The sequence below is a fragment of the Balaenoptera ricei genome, chromosome 2 (genome assembly GCF_028023285.1).
Source record: "Balaenoptera ricei isolate mBalRic1 chromosome 2, mBalRic1.hap2, whole genome shotgun sequence".
NCBI lineage: Eukaryota > Metazoa > Chordata > Mammalia > Artiodactyla > Balaenopteridae > Balaenoptera > Balaenoptera ricei.
The window spans coordinates 138203961-138222807 of NC_082640.1; the positions used below are offsets into that span (position 1 = coordinate 138203961).

The window sequence follows — 18847 nt, forward strand, 5'->3', positions numbered from 1 at the left end:
GAAAGTGCTCCACTTTTTTTTTTTTTTTGGCTGTGTTGGGTCTTCATTGCCGCACGCAGGCTTTCTCTAGCTGCAGAGAGTGGGGGCCTCACTTCGTTGCGGTGCTCGTGCTTCTTATTGCGGTGGCTTCTCTTGTTGCGGAGCATGGGCTCTAGGCGCGTGGCCTTCAGTAGTTGCGGCACACGTGCTTAGTTGCTCCGCGGCATGTGGGATCTTCCTGGACCAGGGATCGAACCTGTGTCCCCTGCATTGGCAGGCAGATTCTTAACCACTGCGCCACCAGGGAAGTCCCTAGTGTTCCACTTTTTACCCAAAATATAAACTACTCTACCTCATTTTTACATTATATACAAATACAAGCTTTTTTCTTGATTGGCTGCTATTTAAAGCCTATTGATAGTTCAAAATCTATATGAATCAGAGTTTTAAAAAAATCCTTATTTCTCCATATCCCTGTGTCATATTAACCACCATCCAGTACCCATATTAAATGGATGATACACTAAAGGTTCTCTTCAGTACTAGATAAACACAAACCACTGGACCCCTAGAAAACGGTCTTGAAGGATCTCTATGGTTAAAATAGAAAAAAACAGGGGAAAGCTCAAACACAGTTCCCCAATACCACAAATCATGCAGCCAAGTTTCCCACATTTGGGGAAATTGCAGGGGTCAGCACATCCGGAGTGCAATGCATGAGCTGCACCCTGGGAAAACCACCTTCATGATCATGGTATATCCCCTCCCACGTAAGTATCGAATCAGAGTTTTTATGAAACTAAAAATTACGTTCACAACACCAAAACTCATTAAAATATTTTTAATATTAATATACAATTCTTCTTAGAAATACACAAAACTTTTAAATATTATAGCATTATTCCACAACAAAACTCTATTGACATAAATAAAAACGTTTTACAAATAGAATAATCTACACATTCAAAACGCTTTCAATAATTTTTTCACTTGTATTTTTTGGAGTAAAGACCCAAATGGAATGGGGGTTGCTTTAATTAGGGTAGTTATTTTTATAACTTCAGTCTTTCACAGCTTAGTGTATATGCAATCTTACTGTTAATGAAATAGAGAATTGTAATATTTTCCATCTCTTAATAGTCTTGCAATGAAACAGAAAATACCCTGTGTATCACATTTCTTGGAGGAATCAGTTGTTATGAAGAACCATTAGGGCTTGTTTCCTCTGTGAATACTTTCCAACTGCTTTCAGTGTTCTCATCCCAAGTGTTGAAGAACTGTCTAATCTATTCACCTGAGATGTGCTATTCTGTAACATGAGCTGATGATGTGTAGCCTTTCAAATTAATTGATGAGGTAGCTCAATCAATGTAATCATTGGCTTGAAGTGAAAAGGAAGAAAACTGGTAAGTTTTGCTATCAACCAAAATGCTCATCTTTCTAACTCATCCATCACACAGTTTTGGAGAGACGAGAGGAAAGAAAAAATGAAGACTGGAAGATTAATCCAGAGAGAGTATATGTGAGGGAATGGATGAAAATTTCTCACCTAAATGGTGGTTCTGCAATAAGTTTCCCCATATTATACCATATTTTCATTTATATTTCTATTTTCCAACATTCTGAATTGCAAGAATCATTTCAACAGATACCACACACACACACACATATATATATAGTACAGAGTATACAGTATGGCACTGGGCAACAATTTAAAATATTCATGAAATACACATGATTGTAAGGCACTTTTGCGGTGTACAAAAGTGAATGCCTCAAAATTAGGTATTTCCCCAAAATGAAGAAATATCCTCATAAAGGTTTATAGGATTCTGGAAAAGTCAAGTAGGCATGAATCATTAGTGATCTTGGCCAACATTTGAGAACCTTGGTATGACTGAAGAACAGAGATATAAGAGATAAATACTATTTTAAATTACAAAGTTCTGTATGTCAGTGTCAGGATTCTAAGTTCTTTTAGTTTCTCAACCACAGAAGACTGAAGAGTAAGTAAAATACTCAGAGTGGACTGCTGTTTAGATTTAGGGATGACATCAGACCAAGTCAATTATAAAGAAACTGGGAATAATAAATGCTTTGAGTTTCTTTTGCAAAGTTATTTCTTACAAATGTAGCTAAGATAGAATCTTATTCAAACTACTTCAAAATGTGAAATTTCATGTATTTGGATCAACAATTTTAAATTCCCAAATACAAATACTGTTGCTCTAAATGATGTGAGCTTTTCTATGACTCTTCAAAATTAAAAGGTTTGCAACCTACAATATATTTTCTTGTCTAGGAAAGATAAAAAAGCTTAGATATTATAAAGCCAAAAAGTTAAGGGAATAATCACTTTTTCATGCTGTAGTTCCCAGAAATTCCAAAAAAGCCAAATCTCTAGATCATGGTTGGTGAGGACAGGTCATTAACAAAGTCAAGAATTCAGGACAGATACAACTGTACCTTTTTAAAGAGCATGGACTTTAAAAAATTATTATTTCCACATTACATAATTTAAAAAATTCAGTGGTTATCTAAATGGTATACCTAAAAATGACATTTTAAACCATTTTTCTTAAATGAGACTTAAAGAATGCAGTTAGTACATTCTTGTTGCTGAATGTGGAGATTAAAATGCATACCTAGCTCCTTTCATTATTTACAATTTAAATCTTTGTTGTACTTCATCTGCAATCATTCCAGAAATTGCAAGGGAAGAAGTGGCAGCAGGGGAAGGTGCATTTCTCACATGAAGAATGCGATTTCCAATAACCCCAACTCCTCCATCAAATACAAAATCTTCTACGAGATTTCCATCTCTATCCAGGGCTTGGGCTCTTACTCCAGCTGGACCTCTGCAAAAGCAAGAGTGGTAGTCATCTGACTAGAAGCGACAGGACACTTTACATACGTGTCAGTGGTTTCAAAGTATTCTTAAAGCAATAAAGTCTTTATTCTTCTCAATGCACAATTATGTGAAAACCCAATAGGTTTGTGTTTAGCCAAAGGCTGCCAGTTGTAGCCTGTCAAGCATATATCCTTACCCTAAAATACACAAATGGGTTCTTTCCAAAAGTAGCAGATAAACCCATATTTAATTAGAATAGATGTATTTTTATTTAAATTTACAAAATGAATTTATTATAAAATCAGTCACTAGAATAGAAAGCAAGATAATACAAAGTAAAGAAAGCAAGAATTATGTGTGTCAGCTACATTCCTACATGCGCTACAGAATTCTAAGTATTTTTATGTTTTGTTTTGGTTGTACACTATTAAAAGTTATGGAAAAAAATATTTGCAAATGGCAGCAAATTCTGGCTTTGTAGTTTGTTTTGATTTTTAACGGTTTAGCATTTAATATAAGGATAACCTTCAACTAATTAAAGAGAAATGACACACTCTCTTAATTAAAGGAAAAGCACAAAAATGAATTAACAGCATGTTAATACAGTAAGAGCCTTTAACATTAAAAGTTCTGTTTTACAACATTTGAGTTTAAAAATTAGATTTTTTTTTTTTTTTTTTTTTTAGTTTTAAAAATAAAGTTTACAGATAAAATCTGGATAAAATATTTTTGGAGTCCAAAAGCGCCTCCTCTGAAACTGCTTAAGAAAACCCAGTTTGCAAACAGCTGCCTTATACACACCAGCAAGACTCAAGAAATCAGGCAACAATATTAAACACTTTTTATTGATTCTGGGCCGATGCAGATAAGCACCTGAGGAAGATACAAAGAACAATACGAGAGCACTGCCCTCTAAGACCTCAGCCTGGCTGAGGAGAGATCATGATAATAATAGCTATTTTTTTTACCAAGTGCTTACTCCATGCTAGGAATTCTCTCATTTAATCCTCACAACAACTCTAAGAGGCTGATACTGTTTATATTTAACAGCAAAGAAAATAGAGAGATTAAGTAACTTGCCTAAAGTTACATAGCTATACAGTTCATCTGTAGAGAGATAAATAAGAATTACAACAACAGGGGTGACAGGTTCTGTAATAAAAGTAATCTGTAATATAGAAGGCTGCAGGGAATCTGGACAGGAGATTTTTGAGCTGTAAGGATTTCCAAGTAAGAATCAGATACAACACTTACAGCACAAAAAGACAGAATGGGACTGAAGCTGAAATTTCTTAGGGTGAGGATACATAACAGCCTATTAGCCAGTGTATGGTCTATTTTGTACATTCTGTGTTTGTAGCTTCTCTCAACCAATCAAAACAGCATTTCTCCTCTCTTTTCTTGGATAATGCACCTGTTGCAGTTGTGAGCATCTCTATGAGTTTTCTTGTCCTTCTCCTTTTATCTCACAGAAAGCCAACATGTAGGGGACACACAGTGGCATGACTGGCTACTGATGTTGAGTGTTCAAAATAAAAACTTTCCTCTCCATGAAGGTTTAGTTAGTGTATTCTCCTTACTCTTTCTAAGCAAATAGAAGTTAATACTGATTAACTACAGTTAAAAATGTGTCTGTATTTATTTATTCCTCTTACAAACACCAACTATGTTCTCGACATCCCCTACACTCCCGCCCAAGTATTCAAAACCTATAATCCAAACTGTAAAAAAAATATAGAAGATTAACTTTTTCTAAGAAACTCACTTTAGTTCAAACTAAAGTAACTATTTAACATGGCATGTTTAAATTACCAAATTCTTCATGCTCCCTATTCAGCACTTAATGAAATTTCAGGGTTTTTCTTTGCATGATTACATACATATAGGCATTCCCCCTCAGAATATCTCAGCTTGAGATGAATATTATAATTTTGAAATTTCAGGTAAAATAAACCATAAACATCTTCAGGGCCAGAAATGAATCTTATACAACAGCCCTATTTTGCCCCCATGTCTAGATTTGTGTACATAGGAAGTATTCAATAGGGATAGAAAATTTTAATTGTTTAACTCTCAATACTTTTAAATTCTATTTTAATAGCTAAGAACAAATGATTCAGCAAATTTAATATTTGTGAATTTAGCTATATTTAACTGTTTAATGCTATTTGTAGCCACATATTTTGCCGTATTTGTAGCTAAATTTAGTAGAAATGCAAGCCCTAGACCCTTAAGTATGTCTAGAAACAACAGGTAAATACGTAACTAATGGCACTCATTCTTCTGAGAAGTGTTGTATTTATTGCTTTATTATTCTGTGGCAGGCATAATCCTGTGGGCTAGAAAACAGCTATGACAGGCTACAACTGACATCTTTGGCCAGTTCCAAATAGGACAATTTAGTATTTTATAAAACTCACATGGGATCTACTGTTAATCTAAAAACAGAAGTTCTCAGGAGCATATTTAAATTGGGAGTGGTGATATAGGGCAAGTCAACCATTCTATCTTAATTTCCAAATGTGAAGGAAGGGTATTTTTGTTATTAATATTCAACCAAACTGGATTGCAACAAGAGAACATGGTTTTTCCATGCCCAGTTTTTGAATTTTGTTGACAAACTGGTTTAGGGCGTAGATCATTTTGAGCCTTTGTAAATGTTCTGTGAGGGCTTGAATAACATGAGTATTCTATAACGGGGGTGAGGGAGTTCTATGCATCCCTTAAATCAAGTGGTTTTGTTTGTTTGTTTGTTTTTTAAGTTTTTGGCCGTGCCGCATGGCACGTGGGATGTTAGTTCCTTGGAAGCACAGCATCTTAACCACTGGACTGCCAGGGAAGTCCCTAAATCAAGTGTTTTAATTGTGTTATTCAAATCTAATTTTTTTTTTTTTTTTTGGCCATGCCGAGTGCCTTGTGGGGATCTTAGCTTCCCGACCATGGATTGAACCTGGACCCCAGCAGTGCACCGAGTCCTAACCACTGGACCACCAGGGAATTCCCCTCAAATCTAATATTTTATCTGCTTGAGCTATCGTCTATCAACAGACATGTCTTAAAATCACCCACCACAACTGTAGATTTGATTTCTGCTTCCAGTTATGTCAGTTTTTGTTCTCTGTATTTCATAGCTCTGTTATCATATGCAACAAGTTTATAGTGACTCTCCTTATTTCTAACAATAATTTTTTACCTTAAAGTGTCTTTTATCTAAAATGAACCTAGGACTCATCTTTCTTTGAATAAGCATTTGCCTAACACATAGGTGGATTTTTAAAATCCAGCCTGATAATCTCTGTCTTAACTGTTAAGCACACTTGCATTTATTATAATTTCTGATATTTGATTTCTACTATATTATTTTATGCTATTTAACCTGATTTTTTTCTGAAGTTTTCCCACCTCCTTTCTTGACTTACTGAGTTTTCTACATTCTTTTTTCTTCCTCTACTATTTGGAAGTTATATAATCTATTTACATTCTTGTATTTAGTTTTTTATTCAGATGGGACTCACTGTGCATCTTGAATTTTATGTCTTTTTGTCCATTCCAGAAAATTCTCAAATACTTCTCTTCAAAGTATTGCCCCTTCTCAACTTCTCTGGAACTCCTATGAGATGTAGGCTGGAAACTTCTCATCTTCTCCATGTCTTAATTTGCACATGATGCATCTTTAGCTTACAACATTGTTCTCTAAATTCTTCAGATTTACCTTCCAATTTACTAATTTTCTCTTAAGGGAGGTCCAACCAGTTGTCTAACTTAATCATTTGAGTTTTAAAATTTAAGAACTATATTTTTCATTTCTAGAAATTCTGATTACTTGGTTTCTAAATCTGCCTAGGGTATTTTTTAAATTATTATTCTTTTTCAGTTTTTTTCATTCCCTTCTTTTTAAAATTCATTGGAGCATACTTACTTTATGGTTTCTAATATTACTATTACCCAAAGTTGTTAGAGGTCTAATTCTAGTATTTATTCTATCTGCTTACTCTCACTTATAGTGCTTTGGAACTTTTGCTGGTGAGTTCCTATTCAGCAGGGGGCGTTGGGTTGAAATTATGTCCCTCCACAGAGGTTTTATATTTGCTTCTATCAGACATTCCAGGTGTATAACCATTCTAGGAACACCTTTTTTTTTTTTTAATGGAAAATCTTAAACATGTACAAAAGTAAAATGAACAGTATAAGGAACTCCCATGTACGTATTATCCAGTTTCAGTAATAATCAACACACAGCCAATCTTATTTCATCTATATCCCCACTCTGTCTACCTCTCTCCACTGGATTATTTTAAAGCAAACCCCAGATGGCATATCATTTCACTTCAATGTATATTTCTCTTAAAAGGATTCTTAATACGAAACTACTAACTGCTTAGTATCAACCATATTCAGTCTGTGGTCAAATTACCCTGATTTTCACTCACTCTAATCTGTTTAAAGTGAGAGAGTGAGAGGGAGAAGTGTTAGTCTGAAGCAGGATCCAAATAAGAATGGATCTACTTTTTAAGCTAGATCCATTTCTCAGCTTAAAGTTCCTAGATCAAACTAGTGGTACAAATTGAAGCTCCAAGTACTTGTGAGGGTTCTAGATTTTTAGGAGATTTTTTTCCTAGACTTCCTTTTCACTGAGGGTATAGCCCTTCCAGAGTCCCTGGTTTTACAAAGGGATCTCAGTTCCAACTTTTTACCTTTTACAGACCCAAGGCTTCCTTTCCAGCACTTGAGTAGCAATTAAAATATAAGTCCCTAATGTTTTCTATCTTGATTTATGTGGTGGATACATGAGTTTATACAATTTCTAAACTTCACTGAGCACTCAAGATCTGCATATTTTATTGTCTGTAAATCACATATCAATTAAAAACAAAACTCAGTTATATTTACATCAAAATCAGAAAATCCTCCCCACCTTTCCAGGTCAGCATCAGCACTAATTCCTCTTAGTTCTTGGGTATTCAACTTCCTCTCTGTTTTCGTTTCTGGGATGCCCTTATTTTCTTGCACTCTCAGCTATAAGTATTTCAAGGGATTTTTATTGTATTTTCTCCAGACTCTCTTATTAGTATTTTGTAGTGTGAGGGTTACCAAATTCTCTAGACTAGTAGCTCTCAAACAGGGGAGATTTTGCCCCCTAGAAGGTATTTGGCAATGTCTGGAGACATTTTTGGTTGTCATACTAGGGGAGTACTGCTGGCATCTAGTGGGTAGAGTCCAGGGATGCTGCTAAACGTTCTACAGTGAACTGGACAGTCCCCCACAATAAAGAATTATTTGGCCCCAAATGTCAACAGTACCAAGAATGAGAAACCCTTTTTTGCAAAAGGGTCTAGATCACCTTTATTGCAGGATTTTTGGCTTTTACCCTCGCATTTCACAATAGTGTAGTCTTTAGCTATCACTTACAATGAAAACATCTTGCCTGAAAATTTACTACAGAATTCCCCCAAGAAGATATTTTCAAAATGAAGTGTGGGAAAAAGACGGGATCTTGGCAAATATGTCGTCATATTTTACATCCTTACAATGCTAACAGATACAAACTACTGTTAGATTACCATGTCAAAATTAATCACAGAACAAATTAAAGGACTTTAGAGCTAAAATTAGGAACCTTAGAGATCATCATTTAATAATGAGAAGTTTGTATACCTAATGCATACATTTGACAGGTTATAACTTTACATTCCAATCTAATGTTCACTGGTAAATTATTGCCCAAGATACTCTGGCTGGGCAATGAGAAGTCAAACTGGATCCCCTTTGGTAGCTACTGCAACTAAAGGACACCATCTTGAGCTAAACATCCCACTAAAAGTGTTGCTTTGGTTCTTTTTTACTACCCAGAACTGCCTAATATGCTTCTTCCCCAATATTAATGATAGAGCACTTATGGTGTTATACTGGTTGCAAACAGGACTTGGGCTTCAAAATGTGGGGAAGTCTATTGATCTTATTTTTTTGTATTATTATTATTTAAGATTCTAGGCATATAACAAGGTACAGAGAATAACATAATGAACACCAATTTTTTTTTTTTAACCAAACAGCTTAAGAAATAAGCATTATAGATATGACAGAAGCCCCCTGTCAAACTCTCTGCATCCCATTCTCTTGTCTCCCCGGAGACAAACAGTCTCCTTAATTAGGTGTTTATCACTCTCATGTTTGTTTTTATTTTCACATTACATGTGCAATCCATATACATACACAGTATAAACATATAAATGGTATCAAACATATCTTCTACAATTTTCTTTTTGTTACTGATAATTTCCTACATTTAAGAGCTACAGGAATCAAATGGAATTGCTGAATATGTTCAGCTTCTCTATCTTCAGAGAGAAACTCATCTGTGACTGGGTTGAATTTTTCCCCAAATGCACCTGCCTACAGTGTTGTGTGCCCTTTTCTACTACCTGGTAATGAAACTGATAACTGAAATTCACACCCTTCCACCCAGAGACAAGGGTATTCACCAAAACCCACAAGTCCCAAGGTTCAGCTCTACCATGTGAAATCCACTGGTCTAAAGAGTTTTCCTCAGGCTTCTACAAAAGAGTGGTAATCATATCTGGGTAGTGAATTCACTGCAACTATTTATACACAGAATTCACTATGCCCACCTATTGTGTTTTCCAAGGAATATTAACAGCAGTAAAAGATACTAGATTTGACCAATCTATTTTCAGATATAAAACATAACAAGTCTGCTAAAGCAGACCACTGAAAACATAAAAGCCTTCATTTATAGGTGAGTGAAAGAACATAAAGCCTAGATATTTTTATCCCTTCTATTTCAGAAGGTGAGTAGAGGGGTGAGAGAGATAAGAGTTAAAAACATTAGCTGGGTTTTAATAGTTCTTCTAAGGATTCAAAGAGGCTGGTCTGAGAATGATACATGAGAATCAGATTTAGACCAGGAGGCTCCCCTGAGGGAGACAGCTGACGTGATTATTGCTCTCTTCCCAGATACAGAATCGAGCTGCTGATATTTTACACCAGGCAAGTTCAGCAGCTGTTACTGAGCAGACAGACACTTACTGCTCTAGAGATTCATTGCAGGATGGATTCAGGGAGGAGAGGATCTCAAAGACCACTGCTGATTAGGCCTAACAAATGGCTGGTTCAGGGAAAAAGATGAACACCCTAAAAATACCATCAAAAAGAAAATAGGCTCGTGTGGTATTTAGAACAAGGTATAGATCAAGTCCAGAAAGCCTTTTATCTTTAAGAAAAAAACATTTTTTTTTAAGTAATCCTTCCTTTGCCCCACACCCCCATAGCAAGGAATTAGACTGATTGCTACCATACTATTTCCCACTTCTGTTCTGCAAATAGTCCTTGAGGGAAGTAGGATCCAAGAAAGAACAAAATAAGTAGAGAGGAAGCAAGGTAAGATGCCAGGTATGAGTATGTTTCTAAAAGCTTTTAAGAATCAATCAAAGTATAATGTTTTAATATGCTTATTACCTAATTAGGTAACATGGTGATCAATAATCTTATACAGAATTAAAAGTCAGAAGGCTTTGGAATCACAAGAGTAAGTGGCCAGGGAGATTAAAAAAACTTCAGGTGAGATGTTCATCATGAGTGATAGCTATACACAAAGGTGAAGGCGGCATCATAACACAACTGCAATGGAGATTTCAGCTTAATGCTGTAAGGTAGTCCAGATAACCATAAATGGACCTAGTTCAAGCACTAAGGGCCATGATGCAGCAATGCCCAAACTGCAAGGGGAATGAACAGCTTGTTGGGAAAGAGAGAGCACACAAAAATTCAGTGGACACACTGATTGAAAGTGTGCTTACAAATCACCAAGTCAGACCCACCTCCCAAGTTCACCTAGGACATGACTGTATTTACAACCCTTACGGCTTTTCCTTACCTAAGTATGTCACTGACAGTAATTTCAGGGATAAACTTTTGAAGGTGCTTCACTGTTGCACTGAGAAAACAGGCTTTGTACATTTCATTAACTCCATAGGAAAAGTTCTGGAACACCAGTTTAATCAAGCCACTGAAAGCAAAGAAAATAAAATCTTTATGAGAGAAAGGAATTCTTTATTATCATACAACACCTTTACAACTATTAGATTTGGGGGTGGGGTGTGGCATCACAGAAATCTATGCAAAGTCAGAAAAACCACATATTAAAAGAAAATCAGCTTTTGGCCTACATAAGAAGGAAACTTCATCAAAGGGATACCTTCCAAACTCTAAAAGTAAACACCATTCAAACTCAAATTCCCAGGGAATACTGGTTTCAAACTAGCATAAAGCCTGCCAACATCAAGGCTTTCTAATGCAATGTTACATGCTTTCAAAACACACCTAAAAGGCATTACAGATCTTTAAATCATGGCATTAAACATGTGGGACATTTACCCTACTTTTCTTTAGTCAGCCAGAGGTAAGATGCTCTAGTAGTGATTCTCAAGTGAGACTCTGGGGAACCTACGCACATCTGTATTTTTACAAGCATACGTGCTAGGAAGCCACATCCTAAACCTGTTTCAGAATCTGTGCAGGGTAAAACTCAAGTATAGCTTTAAAAGCTTTCTAGTGATTTTGATGATGTGAAACCCTCTAGAGAGTAACAGTGCTAAAAGGACAAAACACTTCACTGAGTTATTTCTTACAATAGTAAACAATCTGCATTCCCGGTCAACACAGCAGTATTGTTAGTCTTCCACAAAAAGAAACAATCTTGCTTATCAGCAGTTTCTCCAGAGGTTTTCAAAATCATGGTGACTGGCCTGAAATGATCTTATCAAAGTAAACCATCTACTGATTTTGAGAGAAGCTTGTTTTTTTTCAAGCTCAGCTAGAAGGTTAGCAAAACAAGATCTGGATTCTCAGATGTGTGATCGCTCTTGGCTCTTGGTCTTGTTCTTTTTAACCAAAACATCACCCTGGCTCATCAGAGTGTTCTTGAACTAGTTAAAATGTTATGCTTATTCCACAAAGCTCTTAATTTGGATTAATTAAAAAATCAATATACCAATCACAAATATGAAGATTTATCCAATAAACAGAATATCGAGAAAGAAAAAAATTCCATATTAAAAATAAAAGCACATAAAATCATTTTTTTTAAGGAAATAAAGTTACCTCTTGATAATTATATCCATAACATCTCTGGCACTGAAGTCAAAGGGTCTGTAACCCTCTCGTTTAAAGGCAAGAACTGCATTCGGCCCTAACCAAATACTGCCGTCCATCCTTGGTGTGAAGTGAACTCCTAGGAAAGGAAATCGGCTATCTGGGACCTATGGATTTAACAGAGCAAAGAACTATTAGCCCCATTTCATACTGCATTTTATTACACATGCAAACATTCAACTGGTAATATAAAACACTTTCTTCCCATGCATCTGATTTGCATTACTTTTGATCTGTACTCAGATAATACTTTTCTATTTACATGCTTCTGCCTAGAAATGCCACACAGGAAACCCGATGCTATGACAATAAGGCACATTGTCCCATCTATTCCTCTTTCTGGGTAAAGAAAAAAAACAACTGTCCTACTTTAGGTTATTCCCCGCCTCCACCCTCCCCAAGTAGGGATATATGCGGGTGGCAAATAAAATCAGAGCTGCTGGAAAAAAACACACCTTCATAGCACAGGCTTTTGTAAAGTGGGAATGCAATACTTGGAACAGATGAAATGGAAGTTTTGGCAAGGTCAAAAACATTAAATAGCTGAATACTGGTTGTTCAACCTAGTAGTTCCAGACAGGAGAATGAGCTTTTCATTTAAACGGCTCTGTCTTCTCTACACCATGAAACTACACAGTGGCCAAATCCCCTTTTCTGCACTTATAGACAGTGAACTGAGAAAGAGGGTTGGCATCTGGGCCTGCTACAAGGAAAAGTTCTGTTATGAGTACGCCTTCCACCAGAGAAGTGGAAGAATTGGGTTCTTTCTTCACAGCCCTTCCCATGGTGCACTCAAGCTTTCCTGTACTTGTGGGCAAGTCATTATAATTTAATGACTATGATATTGGAATAAAGATTTGGGGATTCAACCACAAGAGAAACAGGTGGAATGACTGCACCAAAAGCCCTTCAAAATATCTTACTTCTCACCCTGGGAAAAGTTTTTGTTTCATTCCCCTTTTTGCCCACAACCATCTTGAGAAGGCAGAAGCATCACTACCTACTGGATAAATATTCCCTTTTACAAGATAGCGTTTTTCTGGTTTCAAGAGCAGGTAATCTCCCCGGAATGGTACAATTCGCGGATTGGGATTGCAGCCACTCAACTCGGAAATACGGTCTGAGTAAAGTCCTGCACATGTCACAACATATTGACATCGAACCTCCTCTCCCTAGTGCAAGAGAAAAGAACAGTGACTTGTGGGAAGTAGAAAGATTAGGTGGACGAGGGGGAGAGGGAGAGGGCGGATAGATGATAGAAAAAACAATAAGGGCACAGATATGGACTTCTTTCTTTTTATTCCTTTTAAAAGAGAAAATTAAATACAAGTATCAGCAAAATAAGTTCTTCAGCATTTAGGTGGCAGGTAGGAACTTAGGGCAGTGGCACACAAGAGGATGTACCTTAAATTTTGTACTTTAATCTAGAGATATAGTGGTTGACCTAGTGAGGATACCTAACAAGCCACACACACATACACCCGGATTTTACTAAGACCTAGCACGGAACTTAACTACTTGTTGCATGAAGTAGCAAACTTCATTTAGGTGGCCCCAACCAATTTGGCTTCCTTTGTATTTCAGATAGCTTCTCCTGTCTTACCTAGGAGTAATTGATCTTATTACTCAATAACCTTGCACAATTCCAACTGTAACCTACCCACCAACCAATTTCTGCTTCCTGATCAGTATCTACTTTGCAAACAGGCTACTTTCAAAAACTCATTCATTCAACCCACAATTACTGAGAACGCACACTACAGTCAAGGTTTGCTTTAATGACTAGGAGACTGCTAATCTTAGGCTGTGTTTTCTCATAAATTTTATTTTGTGATTATCATCTGCGTATTTTTAGCTTTACTCTGCCAGGGTTAGCCAATTTGCAACTCTATTTCCTAAATGATTTCATTTAACCCTAATTCACCACCACACTCTAATTTCTATCGCTTTATTTCTAACAGAGGAGACAACTAACACCTTCTTGCTTCAGGTAATTCGTTCCTACATCTCCTTCCCCGAGGACCTATTTCTGAAGCCTTGGAGTTCTCACCTGCCTCAACGGTTTTTCTTTCTTTGTAGCCCTTACTGATTCAGCCTTATTTTATCTCTGTGTGCATCCTATTTTTGCTAAGCTACCAAGATAAGCATCTTTTCAAGAGTTATACAAGTCACACTGATGATAAAAATCAGATGAAACTTCTTTGTAGTGAATTCAAATTAGCTAGACTAAACCATGAAAGTTTTAAGATGCTTGAAGTCAAAGGACCATGTCAACAAAAACAAAAGTAGGTTGGTATCTTTCCTGTTCATCTAGAGTTATATACCAGAAGTACAAAAAAATTCTTGATGTGATATAAATCTTCTAGTTAATGCTTTAAAGGTCAGCAACTCTTTGTTCTTACAACATAAAATGAAGAGGAGCTTTATAAATGTAAAGATAAGAGAATTTATAGAATGGTACCAGAATGCAATAACCTAGAAGTTCTCTCTTAAAAGCTCAAGGAACAATTCTGAAGAAAAAAATGATTAAAAACTGTCATACATCTCTGAAATCAGTTTATGCTATACACGAAACAATTATTAAATTCAATAACACATTAATTTCACACCCAAAATGGAAATTTTGAATTTACATTGAATTATTTGTTCAAACATAAATTTCTTTAAAAAAATAAACTATGCATTACTATTGCTATTTCATAAGTGAAAGACTTTTTCCCCATATGCAATCTATAAATCTTTAGTTTGCAAATCCTCTCCCCAAAAGTTTATTTTAAAAATTCATTTTCTTTTAACCTGTCATAAAAGCATAGATGTTCAACTTGATAAGTTGACTCAAACTTTTATTTTTTCATTTTTTTTAAACAATTCCAGTTATTTATTTTTTTAATTTATTTTTAATTTTTTTAAAGATTTAAGTTTACCTGATTTTTGGCTGCGCTGGGTCTTCGTTGCTGCACGCGGGCTTTCTCTAGTTGCAGCGAGCGGGGGCTACTCTTCGTTGCGGTGTATGGGCTTCTCATTGCAGTGGCTTCTCTTGTGGAGCACGGGCTCTAGGTGAGCAGGCTTCAGTAGTTGTGGCGCACAGGCTCTAGAGCACAGGCTCAGTAGTTGTGGTGCACGGGCTTAGTTGCTCCGCGGCGTGTGGGATCGTCCTGAACCAGGGATCGAACCCATGTCCCCTGCATTGGCAGGCGGATTCTTATCCACTGTGCCACGAGGGAAGTTCCTCAACATTTTAAATTATATTTTATAATTTAAAATATATATTAATATTATATTTTAAATTTTAAATTATATTATTTAACTATACTAAAAGAAAATGTCAAAATAAAAGCAACAACTATAGCAAATGTGGGTGAAATACACAACCACTGGTAACCCATAGGCCCCTGCATATCTTGCATCACATGATGCTGTACTCTAGTGAAAATGTTCCTTAGATGAGGGCAGGGGCAGAAGCAGACTTTTAATCTTTTTTTTTTTTTTTAGCTTTATAAAAGTTTTTAGTAAACGTTTCCATCAGTTTATTTTATATACTACTTAAAAACAAAAAATCACAGGTTTAATATTAATGCTTTAAAGTATTATACACCAAAGAAAGCCAATTTTCATTCATGCTGCAAATTGGTCTGTGTTTTCTTTACTCCTGTTTACCAGATAATCTTCAATAATTTCTGCAAAGAGACTTCTCTTCAACAGAGTATAGGTAAGAGGTAAAAGCTGGCAGGTAACTTTATGACAATAGTCTGAACCATAACAAGGAAGTCCATTCCCACTTAAGCCCCATCCCATAATCCCATTCATCACTAGCAAACTGCACAAAAGTCATCGCTGAATGGGAGCAAAAGCTTTTAGTCTCTCCTCATCACTTTGTACTTCAACAATTGTCTTGCAAATTCCCTTGAAGTTGGCATCTGTTTCAGGGAGCTCTCCGTACTCAGCATCATTTTCATCTACTGGGACGACTAAGCCTGCATCATGAAAAGTCTTTGTCTTGACTTTCTTATCTCTATGTTTCATCTTCATGGTTCTCTGTTCCAATGAGTAACCCAGTGCTCTGGCCGCTTCTGTGCAGTTTTCATCTATGTTTTTCAAGAGACTAGTTTTCTTTTTATGTTACTTAAGTTTTTCATCAAAACAAATTTGACTGCAGCAAACACATTATCTCCATTTTGATCAATTATACAATTTTTCTTTGCTCCATCTGTACCAGCATATACAGGAGGTTCATCAGGAGACTCCCTGAAATACCCCATGTGGAACTGAATTTTATTATCTCCAGTAATAACAGTCTGGAACTCAGGAAGGTCATAGTAAAATCTCCAGTGAAGGTTAACATTGGGCTTGCTAATTTTTTGTTCATTTTATACTTCGCAAAGACCCACTAATCGAAGGCCAAGGCTTGCAGAAAAGTGAATCAGCCGACTTCTCAGGATCAAGTTCTTCACAGAAATTCCAGAAGTGATAGAAATCTTCAGGCAGGGCTTCCCTGGTGGTGCAGTGGTTAAGAATCCGCCTGCCAATGCAGGGGACACGGGTTCGATCCCTGGTCTGGGAAGATCCCACATGCCGTGGAGCAACTAAGCCCATGCGCCACAACTACTGAGCCTGTGCTCTAGAGCCTGCGAGCCACAACTACTGAACCCACGTGCCACAACTACTGAAGCCTGCACGCCTAGAGCCCATGCTCCATAACAAGAGAAGCCACCGCAATGAGCAGCCCACGCACCACAATGAAGAGTAGCCCCCGCTCACCTCAACTAGAGAAAGCCTGCGTGCAGCAACAAAGACCCAACACAGCCAAAAATAAATAAATAAAATAATTTATACATAAAAAAAGAAATCTTCAGGCAGAGAAAGCTTATGATGATTTTCTACTTCTTTTCTAAAGTCACTGGAGACATCAGCTTTACAGGATTTACTCCTCCTTCACATCAAATGTTTTTTCACACTGTTGCTCTTCCACACCAGGCCTGCACTTCCCACCACTGCCAACCATTCTGCTTTTTCATCCTTTTTTGAATGGAGACCCTGGTTGCTCTGCCACTTGGGCCACATGATCCAGCAGCTCTGATGGTAACTGAAGTGCGTGGCCGATAGTGATGTTTTATGGAGACTGTGGTAGGCCCCTAGAGGTGGAATCACAGTACAGAACCTTAGGATTTTGGAGGAAAGTTATACCATCCTCTGCAGGTAATTAGCCTCCTTTTGAGAAAGTGCTTCTGCCTTTGACTCAACACCCGACCACAGGTCACCAAGTAACCATGTGAACTACCCATTATGAACTAGGTATTGTCTGACTTACCAAGCCGTAAAATTGGGTGTGTACACAGCACTCTGTCATCAAGAGGAAGTGGAATATACAAGATAAGGGTTGTATAGGTCCTGTAGGCACACATAAGTTGTGCAGGCAAGTGGCTCAAATTCCCATGACCTCTACTGCTAAATCATCTCCTCCCTCTCAGCCTGCCCCCATGGCCCCATGGAAAGTTCTCTGTGATCGGCTGACCAAGGAAGAAAAAAATACAGGCCTGGTTTACAAATGGTTCTGCACAACATTCTGGCATCACTTGAAAATGAACAGCTACAGCACCAGAGCCCCAGTCGGGAGTGGCCCTGAAGAACTGTAGTGAAGGGAAATCCTCCCAGGGGGCAGAACACTGAACATCATACTTGGTTATTTATCTTACCTAGAAGGAGAGATGGCTAGAAGTATGGATTTACACTGCTTCATGTGCAATGACTAATGGTTTGCTGGATGGTCAGAAAAGAGAGCTCTGGAGAAGAGGTATGCGAATGGACCTCTCCAAACAGGCTCAGATAAAAAAAGATATTTGAGTACTATATGAATGTTCACTAAAGAGTGATCATGGAAGAGGAAGATTTTAATAATCAGTAGACAAGACGACCTGCTCTGTGGACGTTAGCTAGCCTCTTTCCCCAGGCACCCCTGTCCTCACCCAATGGCTTCATGAACTAAATGTTTATGGCAGCAAGGAGGTAATGCAAGGGTTCAGCAACATGCACTTACTCACCAAAGCTGATCTGTTTACAGCCACTGCTGAATGTTCAGTCTGCCAACAGCGGAATCAACAGAGCCACTGATATGGTCCCTGGACCACTTCAATCAAAAACCAAAGGCAGCACTCAGTGCTCACTGGAATAGACACTTGCTCTGGATACAAATTTGTCTTCCCTGCCCACAATGCTTCTATGGAAACCACCATCTGTGAACTTATAGGGTGCCTTATTCACTGTTATGGTATTTTACTTAGAAGAATTACTTCTGATCAGTGAGATTATTTTACAGGAAATGAAGTATAACAATAGGCTCATGCTTGTGTAATGCACTGATTTTATCATTTTCCCCACAATCCTGAAGCTGCTGGGTGACAAAAAGTAGAATGGGCTTTTGAAGATTCAATAACAGCACTAGTTGGCTGGCAACACCTACAGGCCTGGGGCAATGTCTTCCAGGATTCTCTACATGCTCTAAACCAGTGACTAATATATGGTGTTGTTTCTCCCATAGCCAGGATTCACAGGCCTGGAAATCAAGAGGTAGAAAATGGGAGTAGCTCCTTACTATTACAGTAAAATTTTTTGCTTCCTATCCCTACAACTTTTGGCTCTGATGGTCTAGAGGTCTTAGTTCCCAAGGGAAAAACGCTTCCATTAGAGAATAAGCAATGGTTGCATTAAGTTAGAAATTGATACTGCAATACTTGGCCACTTCGGGTTCCCCCTGCCAGTGAATCAATAGGCAGAGGGGATTACTGTACTGAGTGGGGTAATTGATTCTGACTCTCAAGGAGAAACTGAGTTGCTACCACATAGAGGGCT

General features: G+C 37.3%; 1 protein-coding gene, 1 non-coding gene and 1 pseudogene across 3 annotated transcripts in view; all 3 read right to left on the bottom strand.

The window, feature by feature from the left end:
* Nucleotides 1-593: 593 nt before the first annotated feature.
* LOC132361498 (U1 spliceosomal RNA) lies at nt 594-757 on the bottom strand. The gene has a single exon (XR_009501783.1). It is a non-coding gene; the product is annotated as a U1 spliceosomal RNA (small nuclear RNA).
* A 91-nt stretch (nt 758-848) lies between these two features.
* L2HGDH (L-2-hydroxyglutarate dehydrogenase) overlaps nt 849-18847 on the bottom strand; it is a 59232-nt gene continuing 41233 nt past the window's right edge. Inside the window, exons 7-10 of one of the 2 annotated variants that reach the window (XM_059914190.1) lie at nt 13006-13173; nt 11951-12108; nt 10725-10856; nt 849-2837 (exon numbers count right to left, since the gene is read on the bottom strand). In XM_059914190.1, coding sequence (XP_059770173.1) covers nt 2642-2837; nt 10725-10856; nt 11951-12108; nt 13006-13173 — 654 coding nt within the window. In that variant the 3' untranslated portion in view covers nt 849-2641. The remainder of the gene's footprint in view (nt 2838-10724; nt 10857-11950; nt 12109-13005; nt 13174-18847) is intronic. The other variant, XM_059914191.1, reaches the window with a different exon arrangement.
* On the bottom strand, nt 15603-18621 carry LOC132359706 (histone PARylation factor 1-like; annotated as a pseudogene).